We start from the raw sequence: 18,469 nt of genomic DNA, 5'->3' as shown, positions 1-18,469 counted from the left end.
TAGCTATGAGAGATTGAATAGCTTTCATTGATGCTTCTTTAGTAGAATAGCTGTGGAATTCCTTAAGGGCTATAGAGTTAGAAACTTAAAAAAAAAAAAAGGAAAAGGAAATAATCGAATTGTGATTAAGTATATTAATAAAGAGGAAGTATAGCCTGGGTAAATCAAGACATCAGCTAGTATGACAACAAAAACAAAAAAGAAACATAGGAAAATAAAGAAAAATACATATGAGCTGGAGAACTCCATACATGCGTGGAGAATTAAAAAATATGCTTTGTATGGGGTGCCTGGGTGGCTCAGTGGGTTAAGCCTCTGCCTTTGGCTCAGGTCATGATCTCAGGGTCCTGGGATCAAGCCCCACATCAGGTTCCCTGCTCAGCAGGAGTCTGCTTCACCCCCTCTCTCTGTCTGCCTCTCTGCCTACTTGTGATCTCTCTCTGTCAAATAAATAAATAAAATCTTAAAAAAATAAAAATATGCTTTGTATACTCTGGCAAATATGCCTTTGTAATTACATTATTTTAAAATGACTAGTGAACCTAGTTGTATTCCTTGAACACACAGAGGGACACTTTATAGGACAGAAAATCAGTGGTCTAGGAGTCCCCAGGTCTGAGGTCTAGACTCAGCTCTGTTTTTATCTAGCTCTGTGAGAAAACATGAATACCAGTCATATCATAAGAGGAGAATACATTCCAAACCAGTAGGTAAGTGAGGTATTGCATTTAATCAAAAATGTCCCTGAAAATTCCTAAGACTAAATGATGCAGAATTATAGATACTGTCATAATGTCTTGATATTTTAAAAATAAATACTCAACAATAATTATGTTCTTGCTGTCACAGTAGCCTTTAAAGAAATTCTCGAGTGTATATGGAATTACTTTATTTCCAAACATTGGATCTAGTGCCCCTAGCCTGAGGTAATGTTTTGGGATTTCCTTCATGTAAATGTAGTTATTTTCTTTTACTGGATTTTTACTTTGATTCTGATAGTGAGGAACTTGAAATAAGATACACCCAACTTGAATTTGAAGCAAAAGGGTTTTGTTACCAGGAGCACTGGGAGTACCTTAAATTATTGTGAAGCTCCAATGTGTGAATGTGATTTTTAATTATATTTGAGATTATACTGTGTTTGCTTTCTGTAGCGGGATAACTATTGATCCCAAATAAATCAGCATAGATGCATACAGTCTTTGGTCTCATTCTGAAATGAGCTAATCAGTTCAAACTCATCTTGCTTAAATAGACACTACACGAAGCAGTATGGCCCTCTGAATTGGTGGGAAGAGCTAAAATAATAAACAGCAGTAGGATATAATCTTACAACCAAATTTTATTTTGAAATTCTATATTGTACTTTCTGTCCTTACTTCTCATTCACTAGAATTTGGTCCTCAGTTTTCTCCTATCTGTTTTAACGTGCTCTCCCTGAGCCATCTCCTTCACTATCATGGGTTCCACCACCAACTCTGTATTAACAATTCACAAATCTCACATATAGCTGTTTCTTCTGAGTTTTAGACCTCTGTCGTCACCTTCCCCATGTTCCCTGTATTTCTTACAGGAATATCTAGTCCCACATATCTAATGCAGCCATATGCCTCAGTTTGCCTGGATTAACCCCAATTTCCAGTGTTGGCATGCTCCCTTTCACTACAAAGTGCCAGGTTTGCACAACAACACTGGGTCAGATTTGGTCTCCCTATACCTGTCCTTGCCTGACCTCCTCACCTGTCTGTCGTCTGCTCCCTATAGAGCTGAATGAAACTGTTACACAGAAATGCTAACAAGAAGCCTGGCCATTGAAGAGACCTTACCTTCCACTCTAGCATCTAATTGCAAAGTAGCGCTCATCGCTCCTAGTCAATTCTACATCCTTGATACAACTTTCCTTCCTCTGTGGCTCCCTTGGCACTGATATGGAAAAGTTCTCCCACTGGGTCCCATCCCAGTTCACCCACTTGCATGATCATGGGCAAGTCACTCAATCTCGGTTTCCTTGCCTATAAATAGATGAAGGGGAAAACACATACGTGAAGAAAATTTTCATGAGTAAATACATGTAAAATATAAACAAAAATATCCTAGCATGACTTACAACTCAAACTCTGTCATATTTCACCTAGATTATCGCAACTGCCTCCTCCCAGTCATGTCTTCCTTCCAAATCCACTACCTTCAAAACTCTACTTCACTGTCGTAATTTCATAATATCTGATTCTGCCCATCTCTTGCTTACAATGATTCAATGATTCTCCATAATCATTGAGAAAAAAATTTAAACTTTTTTTTTTAAGATTTTATTTATTTCAGACAGAGATCACAAGTAGGCAGAGAGGCAGGCAGAGAGAGAGAGAGGAGGAAGCAGGCTCCCCGCAGAGCAGAGAGCCCGATGTGGGGCTCGATCCCAGGACCCTGGGATCATGACCTGAGCCGAAGGCAGAGGCCTTAACCCACTGAGCCACCCAGGTGCCCCAAAAATCTAAACTTCTTAAGAGAGCCTACAGAGTCTTTGATCACTACTCCTGCCTCCTCCCACCTTATCTCTTCCAGTCCCCATCCTGGGGAAGAGCCTCCCAGCCCTCCCCCAGTCCCTCTCTGAGGCTCCCATGCCCTCCCCTGGGCTGTGCAGTTAAGACCCAACCCTCTTATTACAGAATCTCATTCTTCACTTACATTCTTCACTACTTACAGAATCTCATTCTTCACCACTCAGCGAGGGCATGTCATTATGCTCCCTTTGAATCCTTCTCTGACCCTGTCCTTCCTCCAGTCCTCTCACCCACCTAGTGTCACACCCCAAGCACTCCTCAGATGCCTCCATTAGCCTGCTCATTGTAGCCTAATGTAATTACCTGACCATTTACTCATCTGTCCCAGGAGACTGTAAGATCCCTGATGACCGTTTTTTGGTCTTTCATTCTATTTTACACCCAACGCAGCATAGAGTCTCTAGCACAGAGTAGACATTCTCTAATTAATTTATTAAATGAACGAATGATGTCAGGAGCTGGCGTCAGGGCTAACTTTAGTTCAGCTATCAGATCTTTGCCTTTTAGTCAATCAGATAAGCCATTTCACATTGCTATTTATAAATGCATATTTTTCTAAACCCTAAATACACTGTAAACAACTTAAAATTCATCTCCTGCGCTTTTCCTGTTGGATCCTCCTACAGTACCGTTTTCTGAAGAGTGTGTGGGAAGGTAAATTGCACTGGGTGTAACATTGCTTTAAAAGCTCAGTCCTGGGCTGTGGAACAGCACCCAAGACTGTGCTCATCACTGTCTGATCGCCTAATTCTGAACCTGAGAGCAGTCTCTGAGAAACATTGAACTAAATGCCGCTTCACTCAGGGCTGGTTCCAAATGGGCAGCAGCTAATGTGTCCCTATGTTTTCGCCCGCAGAGGATATATTTCCTTGCAAGTCTTGTGGCATCTGGTATCGAAGCGAGCGGAATCTGCAAGCCCATTTGATGTACTATTGCAGCGGGAGGCAAAGGGAAGCGGCTCCAGTGTCAGAAGAGAATGAAGACAGTGCTCCTCAGATTTCCAGCCTGTGCCCCTTCCCGCAGTGCACCAAGAGCTTTTCAAATGCCCGAGCACTAGAAATGCACCTGAATTCGCACAGTGGTAAGTGCTTCCCTTGCTGCCGCTTTCGCTCTGGGAGACTCTACTGTTTCTCTACATACATCCCTATATTCATATATGCAAACATATATAATTCCACATCTATGTAACTGCATCTAGCTATAAAATCAAAATCGAACTTGCTGAACCAGCTGACTGTGATTTTATGTCAGTTATAATCAATATACCCTACTCAAAAGACTTGGGTCTGAATTCTTTCCTAACAATGACAGTACTCAGATCACAGGCCAAATCATTCTTCTTCTTTTTTTTTTAAACAGCACCATTTTAGAAATAAACTCAATATCCTTTGTATGTTGTCATTAATATTCATTGATTTAAGTGTCAAGTGATCTTTGGAAACTGACCATATTATTTCCCACATGGTAAGGGATAAATAGTAGGTACATAAAAATAAGTATCTGTGGAATTGAAATAACACTGTTATTTTGATAGATCCAATTAAAATCACACTTGAGAGAAATTAACTTTTAAATACGAATTTGTAAAATGCTCTTGACTTCCAGAACACGCAGAACAGCTTAGTTGATCTCTATGACATAAAGCCACTTTTAGTGTAACGTTTTTAAATTCCTTAAGAAAAATTAGGCTAAAAAATTTTTTATTTTATTTTATTTTTATTTATTTATTTTTTTACCTCACTCTTTAACAGCACAGTGGTAATTGTCCCCATTTTACTCTGGAATTATGTGCCCAATTATTGTTAGCATTATCATATTCATTCTAATTCATTCCTATATTTTTAAAAAGCAAGTTAACCAAATGTACAGAATTATATTAACCCTAGATACTGCTAGGAACATTTGTAAATAGGACAAACCAAGGTTTGGGTGTCAGTTCTTCAGCATCCATAATACAAAACTTAGCAGGTACTGCTGGGTGATTCCCTCACTGTTTTTGCTTGAGTTGAATAATTAAAAAAAAAAAAAAAAAAAAAAACTTGAAATAGGTGCTGAGTTAAAAAAAAAAAGAAAAAAAAAAAAACCTCAACACTAATTCCAACCTCCAATGCCCTACTACAGTGCAAGCTTTTGTCTTTGAACCTATAAAACTGGCAATTTCCTTTCTAGTCATTCTCTTTCCTTTCCCTACAAATGAGCCATCTTTTTGTAGGTGATAAAGCAGAGGAAGCAGAAACAGGTCAGTTGTCTCAGACGGTGAGTAGCTAGTCATTCACAAAACAAAAAAGAGAGAGCGAGGGACCTCTCAGATAAATAGAAGAATGAGTATTGGATCCGTTAAGGAGAAAAAGACTAATATGTCCCCTTTTTTTGCTATAGGACTAGGTTTTTTCTACCATGTTTTCAGCTTATAAATATAAAAGGCAGGTCTCATTTTAGTCTAAAGTTCAGAGGGCATGAGCCATGCCTGATTTAGCCATATGTCAACAAATGGGAACTAGAGTTGACCTTAGTGAGTTAAAGTGTCCAGATCTCAATTCCCATACATGGTGGGGGAGGCATTTCCCCTATAACTACCAAACAATCCTCCAGATACCAAGTGGGTGTCCTACAATTTAACTCAATTCTGACACTATCACCTGGAGACAGCATCAGATTTTCCAGATTAAGGGGCCAGCCCCCTGCTCCAACTTCAGATGCCAGTAGAAACCCAAGTTGTTAACCTGAGCTTCCCACCGACTAGCTGTAAATCAGAGTTTGCTAAGAGCCCTTCTTGGGGTTCAATTAATTTGCTAGAGTGGCTCACAGAACCCAAGGAACCCATTTACCTACTAGATTACCGGTTTATTATAAATGGTAATGATTTAGGAACAGCAAGATGGAAGACATGCCTAGAGCAAGGTATGAGGAGAGGATGAGAAGCTTCTGTGACCTCTCCCAGGCTGCCATTCTCCTCGAGCCAACTGGGAATCTCTCCGAACCCCATCATTTCAGGTTTTTAGGGAGGCTTCATTACATAGGCATGATTGATTAAATATGGGTGTTGGCAATTTAAACTCAAATCTCCCGAGATTGGGGAGGAGGGGCTAAAAATTCAAACCCTCTAATTACAAGGTGGTTTCTCAATGCAACCAACCCTACCCTTAAGTAACCTAAGGGCTTTCTAAAAGTCATTTCATTAACATAACAAAAATACTTTTATTGCTCTTATCATGGGAAATTCCAAGGATTTAAGGAGCTGCAAACCAGGAAGCCTGGTCAAAGATTAACAAATATGAATGACCATATATGTGTTTCTTATAAATCAGAACCTCGCAGTAAAGTTTCCTCACCAGTCACTGGTGATATTCAAAATATTTTATAACTGACTAGAAACAGGCCGTGATCAGTCAACACAGAGTTCTATCCTAAATGACTGTGTGAATGTACTGGTGTCCACCTGCTGAATATCAGCCCTGGATAGAGGTAAACCATGTTCAGCAAAACCAATGCATAAAATTCTAGATTTGTACCAAAGATAAATTAGGAGGTTATAAATCACTTTACCAAATGGTTCCTTCTTGGATTCTTTTGAATAAATACCTAATCTAGTGCTCTAAGAGTTATTTGATTTGAGCACAGTTTATCAATATCAACTCTAATGTATTCCTACTTCTTCCTAATGCAGAGCATGGTTTTGTAATAAGCAGGTTCTCCGATTAGAAATTATAAAATCTGAGGTTTGAACATGGCTCTGTCATCGAATCGCTTTAGGACCATAATCCATTCCCTTGATCTCCTTGAATTTGTTTCCTGACCTGGAAGATGGAGACAGTGAAGACTGTCCCTCTGTGATCCAATGACACATTCAAACGTTCTCTGGAAGCTATGAGGTGTTACCACTATGATGACAACCGACAAAGGATGTCACAAGAGAAAAGCTAATATCACAAGCACGATGCTGAAAGATTTCAGCTCATTCGTGCGGTGTAAAGGTTTTTATCATTAGAAAGCCGATGCATGCGGTTCTCAGTATTCTTATTTTGTGTGTCTCTCCAGGAGTGAAAATGGAAGAATTCCTGCCCCCTGGTGCTAGTCTAAAATGCACCGTCTGTAGCTACACCGCCGATTCTGTGATCGGCTTCCATCAACACCTGTTCTCCCATCTCACTCAAGCTGCGTTCCGATGCAGTCACTGCCACTTCGGCTTCCAGACTCAGAGGGAGTTACTGCAGCACCAGGAGCTCCATGTCCCTGGAAGCAAACTTCCCAGAGAAAGTGACATAGAACACTCTCCAAGCGGGACGGAAGACAGCCTACAGCCGGCGCCAGACCTGCTGACCAGGAGCGAACTCCCCCAGAGCCAGAAGGCCATGCAGACTAAAGATGCGAGCTCTGACACAGAGCTGGACAAGTGTGAGAAAAAGACGCAGCTCTTTCTCACGAACCAGAGACCAGAGATACAGCCCACAACAAACAAACAGAGCTTTTCTTACACGAAAATAAAGTCTGAGCCCTCGAGTCCAAGACTTGCCTCATCTCCGGTTCAGCCTAATGTTGGGCCTTCTTTCCCCGTGGGCCCTTTCCTCTCTCAGTTTGCTTTCCCCCAGGACATCACCATGGTCCCTCAAGCTTCGGAGATCTTAGCCAAGATGTCCGAACTCGTCCATCGGCGACTGAGGCACGGAAGTAGTAGCTACCCTCCCGTCATTTACAGCCCCTTGATGCCCAAGGGGGCTACTTGTTTTGAGTGTAACATAACATTCAATAATTTGGATAATTATCTCGTGCACAAAAAACATTACTGCAGCAGCCGATGGCAGCAGATGGCCAAGTCCCCAGAGTTCCCTGGTGTTTCAGAAAAGATGCCTGAGGCCGTGAGCCCCAACACTGGTCAAACCTCCATAAATCTCCTCAACCCAGCAGCTCATTCTGCTGATCCTGAGAATCCCCTTCTTCAAACGTCCTGCATCAATTCTTCCACCGTTTTAGATTTAATTGGGCCAAATGGGAAGGGCCACGACAAGGACTTTTCCACCCAAGTGAAGAAGCTCTCCACCTCTAATAGCAACGACGATAAAATTAACGGAAAACCTGTTGATGTGAAAAATCCCAGTGTCCCCCTGGTGGATGGGGAAAGTGACCCAAATAAGACTACCTGTGAAGCTTGCAACATCACCTTCAGCCGGCATGAAACATACATGGTCCACAAACAGTATTATTGTGCTACGCGCCACGACCCTCCACTCAAGAGGTCTGCTTCCAACAAAGTGCCTGCCATGCAGAGAACCATGCGCACCCGCAAGCGAAGGAAGATGTATGAGATGTGCCTACCCGAACAGGAGCAGAGGCCTCCCCTGGTCCAACAGCGATTTCTTGACGTCGCCAACCTCAGCAATCCTTGTACCTCCACTCAAGAACCCACCGAAGGGCTAGGAGAGTGCTACCACCCAAGATGCGATATCTTCCCAGGAATTGTCTCCAAGCACTTGGAAACTTCCCTGACGATCAACAAATGTGTCCCGGTTTCCAAATGTGACACTACTCATTCCAGCGTTTCCTGCCTCGAGATGGACGTGCCCATAGATCTCAGCAAAAAGTGCTTATCCCAGTCTGAGCGGACGACCACGTCTCCCAAAAGGCTGCTAGACTACCACGAGTGCACCGTGTGCAAGATCAGCTTCAATAAAGTTGAGAACTATCTGGCCCACAAGCAGAATTTCTGCCCAGTCACAGCACATCAGCGTAACGACTTGGGTCAACTCGACAGCAAAGTATTTCCGAATCCAGAAAGCGAACGGAACAGCCCCGATGTCAGCTACGAACGAAGCATCGTAAAATGTGAGAAAAACGGGAATCTGAAGCAGCCTTCCCCGAACGGAAACTTATTTTCCTCCCATTTAGCCACCCTGCAAGGCCTGAAAGTCTTTAGTGAAGCTGCTCAGCTCATTGCTACAAAAGAAGAAAACAAACATTTGTTTCTTCCCCAATGCCTTTACCCCGGAGCAATAAAGAAGGCAAAGGGAGCTGACCAGCTTTCTCCATATTACGGAATAAAGCCAAGTGATTACATTTCTGGGTCTCTCGTCATCCATAACACTGACCTAGAGCAAAGCACAAATGCGGAAAATGAATCTCCGAAAGGCCAGGCTTCCTCCAACGGCTGTGCTGTGCCGAAGAAAGATTCCCTGCCGCTGCTGCCCAAAAACAGAGGCATGGTCATAGTCAACGGTGGACTGAAGCAAGAGGACAGACCTACCACCAACCCGCAGCAAGAGAACATTTCCCAGAATCCTCAGCATGAAGATGGCCACAAATCTCCATCCTGGATCTCTGAGAACCCACTAGCCACGAACGAGAATGTCTCACCGGGAATTCCTTCTGTAGAGGACCAGTTGTCTAGTATAGCGAAAGGTGTGAATGGCTCCACCCAGGCTCCCACGAGTGGGAAATACTGCCGGCTGTGTGATATTCAGTTCAACAACCTCTCAAACTTTATAACTCACAAGAAGTTTTATTGCTCATCACATGCGGCGGAACATGTCAAATGAGATAACTTCATAAATGAACACCAGTCACCTTTGGTACCAGTGTTGAGTATGTCGTTCTACCCAGTCCAGAAAACAATAACAACAACATAAACAACAAAAAAACGAACACACACACACAAAACACACACAAAGAAACAGAAAACAAAAACAAAAGCTGTTTGAATTACATCTGCGCAATCAGGAGATAGTTCTTTAAGGCTGAGTTGAAGACTTAAGGTGTAATTCCATTACAGTCCATTAGTAAAGTGTATTATTGGTGCCATTTTCAAAAAGAAATTAATTTATTTTACCAGCAGTATTCATAGCTGTGGTTATGTTATTTTTTATTTAAAAACTTTATATTAAAGTCATTTGTAATGTTATTGTATAGTTATTGTGTAGCACATATGGTTTGCACTGTATAGTAGATTTTAAAGAAAATAGTCACGAACAATACAGAAGAGCATTTTAGAAATAGCTTCAAAAGCACTTGTGTACCTTGATTTCTTCTTCTATGCTGTTGCAGATATATGTATATGCTAAAATATAACTTGCAAAGATGTTCTAAATACACATGCTATAAGTTCGCCTTAAGATTTCAATTCGTGGATAATCAGGCTCTGTTTGCACTTTATATTTTAGCAGATACAGTCTCTTAGTCACTAGGCTTTGCATTTGTATGTAGCTGTATGTTTCTGTCCATTTTCTTAATCTTAAACATGTATGTTAAATGAAGATGGCAATTTTTTTCTTGTATAGTACCTGTATTTTCTTTCGCTGATGCAGCTCTGTCTCAATTTTTAAACCTTTGCTGTTAAATGCAATACTTTATAAAGAATGAACAAAATTACTGGAAGCAGTATTGTAAGTAATAAGGTAGTATTAATCAGTTTTATCTTTTGAAAGGCACAGTCTAAATCGAAACCCTAAACTCAATGCTGCAAGTATGAATTTAATTCATATATAAGATCTATTTAAATATGAGTAGCAATACTGCACCTGGTGATCACAAAGATAATGTTCTACTTCTGATAGAAATAATTTCTCAACAAATGTTGTTACTATGCATGTATATGGATGGAATAAAATTCCAGATTGTTGGAGAAGTTTGGCATACTTTTTTTTTTCTTTGAAATACAAAGGAAAGTCTATATACCTATTCTTTGTGATGAGAATAGATTCAAAATAGCACTGAATAGCTGAATATACCATATACATATATGTGTGTGTGTGTGTGTGTGTGTGTGTGTGTAGTAACATGTGCATACATATATAGGCATATATTATATAGTAACATGGGCATACATATATAGGCATATATACACACACACACACACACACACACGCACATAGTAACATGATGGCAAATCAATAAAAGGATTAGATTGTCCATTACATGCACCTGATTAACATAACTTATTATATTAAGTGAACAGGAGACTCCAACCTATGGAACTAGACAATTTTCCATTACAGCTATATATAACAAGCACTATCTTTCTGTTCTCTACCCACTGCCCCCACCACTGTAGCACAGAGAAAGAACAATTTCATGCGTCTAAAAGATTTGTAAAACCTAGGCACAAGAATTGTAACAGTTGTTGATCAAATGCACCCAACTTTTAAATGAAGTTTACTGGAGAGGGAGGCTTGCACTTTAAGGAGCAGTGAAGTTACATGGTCAAGTGATTCTGAGGAGTAAAGACATACAGATTTCATGCCTGAAATTCACAAAAGATCCTAGATTTTACCCTGAAATATTTATGTGTTATATCTGAAAGAATATATTTATATATATATATATAAACAAGAAATATATATATATAATTTATATATAATATATAAATACATATTTTATATATATTATATATATATATATAAACACAAGAAATTGTTTGTATAGTTTAAAATGAGTTCCAATAGCCCTTCATAAAAGAAAATTGATAGCAGAGGCTGAAATAGTGGTGTTCAGACCACGGCTAGACCCTGAAGAGTACAGAGGAAGAAAACGGGTTTCTACATGTAGAGATCAGTTGTAAATGGTAGCATGAAAGTAGCATGTGATGGTCAAGAGTGAATAACAACTCTCCCAAAGAAAGAGGCTCAGATAGGAAAGTAGAAGAAAACGAGGGTATAAATAAAGATCTGGTCTCACAAGACCCTGAATGCCAGGTTGAACCTTACGGGTTCACACATTGCCTCCTACCTAGAGTCATGAAATGAAAATTGTGTTCAGGAACAGTGACGGTGAAATGTGAGGCCTGGAAGCCAGAGAGAGGGAGATTTGCTAGAAAAGGCCGTAGCAATGGTCCTCATGGAGACTAGTGGGACACACACTGAGTGAATGAAGGACAAATCTAGGTACATGCTTATATTTTAACAGATATTAAAGACCTAATCAGAGAGAAAACACAAGGTCTTCAACCCTCACTGATGGAAACACTGTATTCAACAATACAACATTGGGTCAGAATATTAGCACCAGTTGAAGGTTCTGGGGGAAGGGGGAAGGGTGGTAAAAAGAATGACAGTTTATATTGGTTCTTTAGATTGTGGTATTTAAATCCTCTACGGAGCACTAAAATCTACTAAATCAGAATATCTGAAGGAGGGCCTGGATTTCTCGGGCTTTTTGGCAAAGCAACCCTAAGCTATTCTCTGTTGTCCTCTTCTGACCACAGCTGAAACTCACTGAATTAAATATAGGGGGTGGGGGGTTGGGAAGCAGTATTCTGTGGTCAACACCAAAATAAATTAAGCTGATAGCAGAATTTAACACTCAACTGGTCTTCAAGGGTTGCTCTCTCATATATAGCACATTTCAGGTTTTAAAACTATTACAATTTAAAAATAATTCAGTACATGTGGGTTAACATTGAAATTAAAACTAAAAAAATGAAGTCATTATGGAACCTGGGAGCAATATTTGACAATCTTTTAATCAGGTGGAGCCCTCTCATTTCCAGGCAAAAACTAAGGGTCAGAATTTAAGTGCCCAAAGTCACAAAGGCAATGGGTTGAGACCCAGACCCATGAGCCTTACTCTCAGGTTACCTCTCCACATCATGTTCCTTTCTCTACCAAGCCAAAAGAATAATATTAGGGCGTGCAGTGAAAATTCCAGCTACTTTTTCTCCCTCTGATATATTAAGTCTAGCTCAATCAATCTCTGGAGATAGAGAAAAAGCATATTACTTTCTCATGACTGCCGTAACAAATTACCACAAGCTTGGTGACTTAAAACAACAGAAGTTTATTTTGTTACGTCTCCCTGCTGGACTCTACAAATGTGTAGCAGCACGGCAGAAATTATTATCCCCAAACTATTAAATCTCCTGGAACTTGATTGAGACATGAATGTTATTAACAAACATTGATGATATCCATAAAGAATTTGGCATCTAACTAAGAACTCTCCACCGATCACTCAGAACCCAATCATGAGGCAGAATGTGGTCTGAAAAAACCCTGCACCAAGGCATATATCTGTCTGGGACACAGTAAACGTTATTAACTCAGAGAATCATAAAAAAACAGACATGGGCTGGGTGAAAGTTTACTTTAACACTATCTAGAAAAAAGAGTTTGCCCAGTGTATTAATAGAATACACAGGATTGAAAGAAAATAAACTGTTTTCAAGAACCTAGCAGCCCCATTTTGCATGCAAATAATATATTGATTTCAAGTGACTTTTATCTTTATATTAAAGAAGAATGTCAGAGCTTTTTCTTCACAGTGCTTCTTCAGTCATTAACTTGACTTCTTCCATATGACATACCTTGGTTGCAGATGTTGTGAGTGTATGACTTTCACTAAATCCAGAACTTTTTTTTTTTTTCCTATCAGGGTTCAATGACCCTCAAGAAAACAATCAAGTAGATAAAATACAATGTTGTTATACTTATGAAAAAATACCCAGGGAAGAAATAGTCCTTTAAAATTAATAACAGGGACACAAACTTTATAAAAATATAATAAAAGAATGTATATGCAATATCATGCCTAGGTTAGAAAGAGGGGATGATACAGATGAACGAAGAATGAAGGAGATCAACACAGAAATTGTAAGAACACATCTGAAGAGAAACACAGAAAATTCAAGACAAAAGAATTAACAGGAAGGTGTTCCTACCAAGGTATTCACAGACACACCTGTGTGGACACGCAGATTCCTTCCTCCTCTACTACAATGGATGAACTGTCCCTGATCTTTGTCAAAGCCACTCCTTCCACTTAAGCTTTTCATTCCCTCTAGCTTATTTGATGGTTTAGCTCGTCCAATTATTCCCTCTTCCCTGGCACAAAAGCGACAGATGTGTCTTTTTCAATTTATACAAGGACTCGGACAAGAACCATCAATGCGTTCAGAATGGAAGTGTGACCCTGAAATTTACAGGTCCTTCTCACATGTCATGGATAATAATCCATCGATTTCCTAATCCTGGAAGTTGGAGGGAGTTCCCATAATGCTCAGATTAACTTCCCTGTCAGTCTTATGGATAGAGGCTTGGAGCAGATTCAGTTTCATTTAGGGTTCAGAGGAATGTGATAATACACGTGTGTAGTGTTGAGCAGTGCTATCCCTGCCTCATCAGTGCTACAATTACTAGTTTACCAACGAACAAACTGAGGCTTAGACCGTGGAGTGAGTTGCCCAAATGACAGAGCGCTTAGGGCCGAGTCTGGAGCCCAGTTGTCTGCCTTAAAGCCTTTTGCTACCCTTTTCCATGAGGCCCTGATTCCCACCCTCTCTAGGTCAAGCCAAATCCCTTATAATCACGTCGCAGGTCAGCCTGACACCATTTTATTGCCCATTGGCACTACAGTTGCCTGAGTTATGGTATCCATTTGTCTCATTCTGCCTGGCACTTTTCCGGCCTGGCTTAGAATTGATCTCAAATTTTTCATAGTAAGTATTATTATTATTATTATTATTATTAATTATTACCAAGAGTTGTATCAAAATAACAATGTCCAGTGAGTTGTTTTCTCTTTAACATGTGGTTAAAGCTGAAAGACGATTGCATTGACCCTTTTCCAGATGCAATGGAACCAACACCTTCTTTTCAAGGACACACCTAAGGCACTCTAGGATAAAGCACATTTGGAGAGAAACATCTAGGAACAACTTAAGACTTCTGCCCTTCAGTAGTTGTGGGAAAAGATTTGGGGGCTACTACCCCCGCAAACTGTTGGGTATAACTGTGCTCTGACCACCAAGATGCCAAAAGCCCCACCAGATGATGAAATCTCTGAAAAATGTGAGGCATTACTGGTTTCAGTATAGAATACACTGAAAGTAGCAGGGTGGTTATCTCATTGTTGAAGATACAGGTGGATAATAGTCTGAATCCTCTGGTTACTCTGGTTTTATCATGGAGTATATGGTCATATATGATATAAATATAGAGGTATTTATTTTGTTGTTAGGTAACATATTTTTATGTGGCAACCTGCCATTTTCCACGTCAAAGGCTTCAAACAAAATATCAGATATAATGTAAAATCTAAGAACTAAAGTTTGCCTTTTTCAGGAAAGCTAGGTAATGACTGTGGGATTCCTAAAATTATTTTTGGACACCTACCATTCACTAAGGAAGCTGCTGAGATAAAATAAACCACACAAAAACAATCACATAAATCTGCTCAAGAATCATTCTCATTGACTTCAGATTCAGTCATTCATTATCTAGCTGATTGGGCCTGAAGATTATGATTCGTAGGCACAGCTGTGGAAGATATGTATGCATTACTCCAGAAAGCATGGCTTTTCATTTAGATCCAATGGCTGAGCGGTATTAAGTTCATGATTGAAACCTGGCTAGTGCACATACAGTTGAGAATTTTTCAAAATAAGTGACAGTACTCTTATCAATTGAAATAGAAGTCAGAGTTGGGGAAATTGAAATATAGAGAGATATACTCTTAATTTAATTTAAATGCAATTGATTCATTTAATTAATAACTTCATTTAAATACTTATGTATATATGTGTAAATACACATCGTTAGAGTAGTTGAACAAGATTTTCATGGTAAAACTTATGTTGAATGCAAAACAATCATTGTATTGCCAAATTCAGTTTCTCTTTGCTTCCCATCAACAATCAGATTTTAGCAATGTTTGAGTTATTAATTTGAAGAAATATTTTGTATACACCACATGTATGTTATATAATGGTATTGATCTTTTTTTTTTTCTTTTACCAACGCCTTTGAATTTTGTTTGCATTTTAATCAAAACAATTTGGAACTCTTTATTCGATATATTCAATGAATGGAGTATCAAATGTTTTCAGAGAAGCTACAAAAAATACATGAAATTTATCATACAAAATCAGGACTCTAAATCTGTTAAACATTAAGAGTTAAAACAGTGTCCAAGATTTAATTTTTAAATTCTATAATTGCATTTTATATTATCTCAACTTTGGGGAATGCTCTTTTGTTGGAGCTTCCATTTGTAAATGGATAAATTTTTATTTTCTATTACAAGGGAATGAAATAAGAAGGTTTATGATCTTCCATTATCTATATTCAGAAAACAAGAGACAAATTATGTGATAATTTTGCTCTAAAGTATATTTGCCAAAAGAAGGCAGTTAAATTGAAACAACAATAGGCTTTCTGTGGATATATGGACATTTTGATTAAACATAGAAACATAGAAAACATAGAAAAATTAAACATAGAACAATAAGAGTATCTCCTTGACAATTTTTTTCTGAGATTATACTATCTATACTATATATATTTTCTATGACTTTGAAACTTTTTTTTTTTTTTTATTTAAGTTTTATTTTTTTTAAACATATAATATCTTTTTATCCCCAGGGGTACAGGTCTGTGAATCGCCAGGTTTACACACTTCACAGCACTCACCATAGCACATACCCTCCCCAATGTCCATAATCCCACCCCCCCCAACCCCCTCCCCCCATTAACCCTCAGTTTGTTTTGTGAGATTAAGAGTCACTTATGGTTTGTCTCCCTCCCAATCCCATCTTGTTTCATTTATTCTTCTCCTACACCCTTAACCCCCCATGTTGCATCTCCTCTCCCTCATATCAGGGAGATCATATGATAGTTGTCTTTCTCCGATTGACTTATTTCGCTAAGCATGATACCCTCTAGTTCCATCCACGTCGTCGCAAATGGCAAGATTTCATTTCTTTTGATGGCTGCATAGTATTCCATTGTGTATATATACCACATCTTCTTTATCCATTCGTCTGTTGATGGACATCTAGGTTCTTTCCATAGTTTGGCTATTGTAGACATTGCTGCTATAAACATTCGGGTGCATGTGCCCCTTGGGATGACTACGTTTGTATCTTTAGGGTAAATACCCAGCAGTGCAATTGCTGGGTCATAGGGCAGCACAATTCCAGACTTCAAGCTCTATTACAAAGCTGTCATCATCAAGACAGCATGGTACTGGCACAAAAACAGACACATAGATCAATGGAACAGAATAGAGAGCCCAGAAATAGACCCTCAACTCTATGGTCAACTAATCTTTGACAAAGCAGGAAAGAATATCCAATGGAAAAAAGACAGCCTCTTCAACAAATGGTGTTGGGAAAATTGGACAGCCACATGCAGAAAAATGAAATTGGATCATTTCCTTACACCACACACGAAAATAGACTCAAAATGGATGAAGGATCTCAATGTGAGAAAGGAATCCATCAAAATCCTTAAGGAGAACACAGGCAGCAACCTCTTCGACCTCAGCCGCAGCAACATCTTCCTAGGAACATCGCCAAAGGCAAGGGAAGCGAGGGCAAAAATGAACTATTGGGATTTTATCAAGATCAAAAGCTTTTGCACAGCAAAGGAAACAGTTAACAAAACCAAAAGACAACTGACAGAATGGGAGAAGATATTTGCAAATGACATATCAGATAAAGGGCTAGTGTCCAAAATTTATAAAGAACTTAGCAAACTCAACACCCAAAGAACAAATAATCCAATCAAGAAATGGGCAGAGGACACGAACAGACATTTCTGCAAAGAAGACATCCAGATGGCCAACAGACACATGAAAAAGTGCTCCATATCACTCGGCATCAGGGAAATACAAATCAAAACCACAATGAGATACCACCTCACACCAGTCAGAATGGCTAAAATTAACAAGTCAGGAAATGACAGATGCTGGCGAGGATGCGGAGAAAGGGGAACCCTCCTACACTGTTGGTGGGAATGCAAGCTGGTGCAACCACTCTGGAAAACAGCATGGAGGTTCCTCAAAATGTTGAAAATAGGACTTTGAAACTTTTGAAGACTACTGGTCAGATGCTTTGTAGGATATTTCTTGATTTCAGTTTTTCTGAGTTTTTTAATGATTGGTCTGGAACCAGAGTTTGGGGGTGGGGGGGATAGCAGAAAGGTAAAATGCTTCTCACTGGGGATACCTGATATTAGCCCAACTTATCTTTGGTGATGTTAAGCTTGACCACTTGACTAAGATTGTATATGCCATGTTTTCCACTGTAAAATTACCTTTTTTCCCCGCTTTCTACTCTCTGTTCATTAAAGGTAAATCACTAAATCTGGTCCATTCCAAGGATAGGGAATTAAGCTCTACTACCTGAAGGGAGAAGTATCCAAACATTTGTGGACCTATGTTAAAACCACGATAGGGGAATCTGGGTGGCTCAGTATTTTGGGCATCTGCCTGCGGCTCAGGTCACTATCTCAGGGTCCTGGGATGGAGCCCTGCATCAGGTTCCTTGCTTGTCCCTCTCCCTCTGCCCCTCCCGCTGCTTGTGCTCCCTCTCTTTCCCTCTCTCAAATAAATAAAATCTTTTTTAAAAAGCTATAATTAATACATATTTGGGGAGATTCTTTGAGGCTTCTCTTATATCCTGTTTCTCTTAAAATTTCTAGCTAAAATCCCACTGATTTTAGCATTCAGGAGCAGTCTTGTCTACAGCAACTGTTACTGTGACAAAGTAGATCTTTATTTTGTTTCATTTTCTCCATATTGATTATTAAAATTCTTCTTAAATGAAAACCCACCCCTTCTCCTCCATTTATATATTTATCCAGTCATTTATTTATATCAGTATGAACTTAGGGCTATTTACTTTGTTCTCTGTCATATAACCTCATATAGTAGTCTGCCTTTATCTGGGCGCTTACTTTCTGCGATTTCAATTACCCGCAGCCAACCAGGGTCTGGAAACAGATGATTCTCCTTTAGTAAGGTCAGAAGGTCAGTAGTAGCCTAGCACTATGTCGTGGTGCCTGCCTCCTTCACATCGCTTCATCTCATCACACAGGCCCTTTTTCATCTTCCATCGTCACAAGGAAAAAAAGGGTGAGTACAGAACAGTAAGATATTTTGCGATAGAGACCACCTTCCCGTACTTTTTATTATAGTATGTTGTT

General features: G+C 39.5%; 1 protein-coding gene across 1 annotated transcript in view; it reads left to right on the top strand.

Annotated features, from left to right (window-relative positions):
* LOC111146591 (zinc finger protein, FOG family member 2) overlaps nucleotides 1-9,202 on the top strand; it is a 358,885-nt gene extending 349,683 nt beyond the window's left edge. Inside the window, exons 7-8 of the mRNA XM_022502210.1 lie at nucleotides 3,418-3,642; nucleotides 6,600-9,202. Coding sequence (XP_022357918.1) covers nucleotides 3,418-3,642; nucleotides 6,600-9,091 — 2,717 coding nt within the window. The 3' untranslated portion in view covers nucleotides 9,092-9,202. The remainder of the gene's footprint in view (nucleotides 1-3,417; nucleotides 3,643-6,599) is intronic.
* Nucleotides 9,203-18,469: the final 9,267 nt, after the last annotated feature.

Source organism: Enhydra lutris, unplaced genomic scaffold (assembly GCF_002288905.1).
Source record: "Enhydra lutris kenyoni isolate GAN:26980312 unplaced genomic scaffold, ASM228890v2 scaffoldscaffold14, whole genome shotgun sequence".
Taxonomy (NCBI): Eukaryota; Metazoa; Chordata; class Mammalia; order Carnivora; family Mustelidae; genus Enhydra; species Enhydra lutris.
The sequence above is the reverse complement of the archived record's forward strand: the minus strand, read 5'-3'. Positions and strand labels throughout refer to the sequence as shown.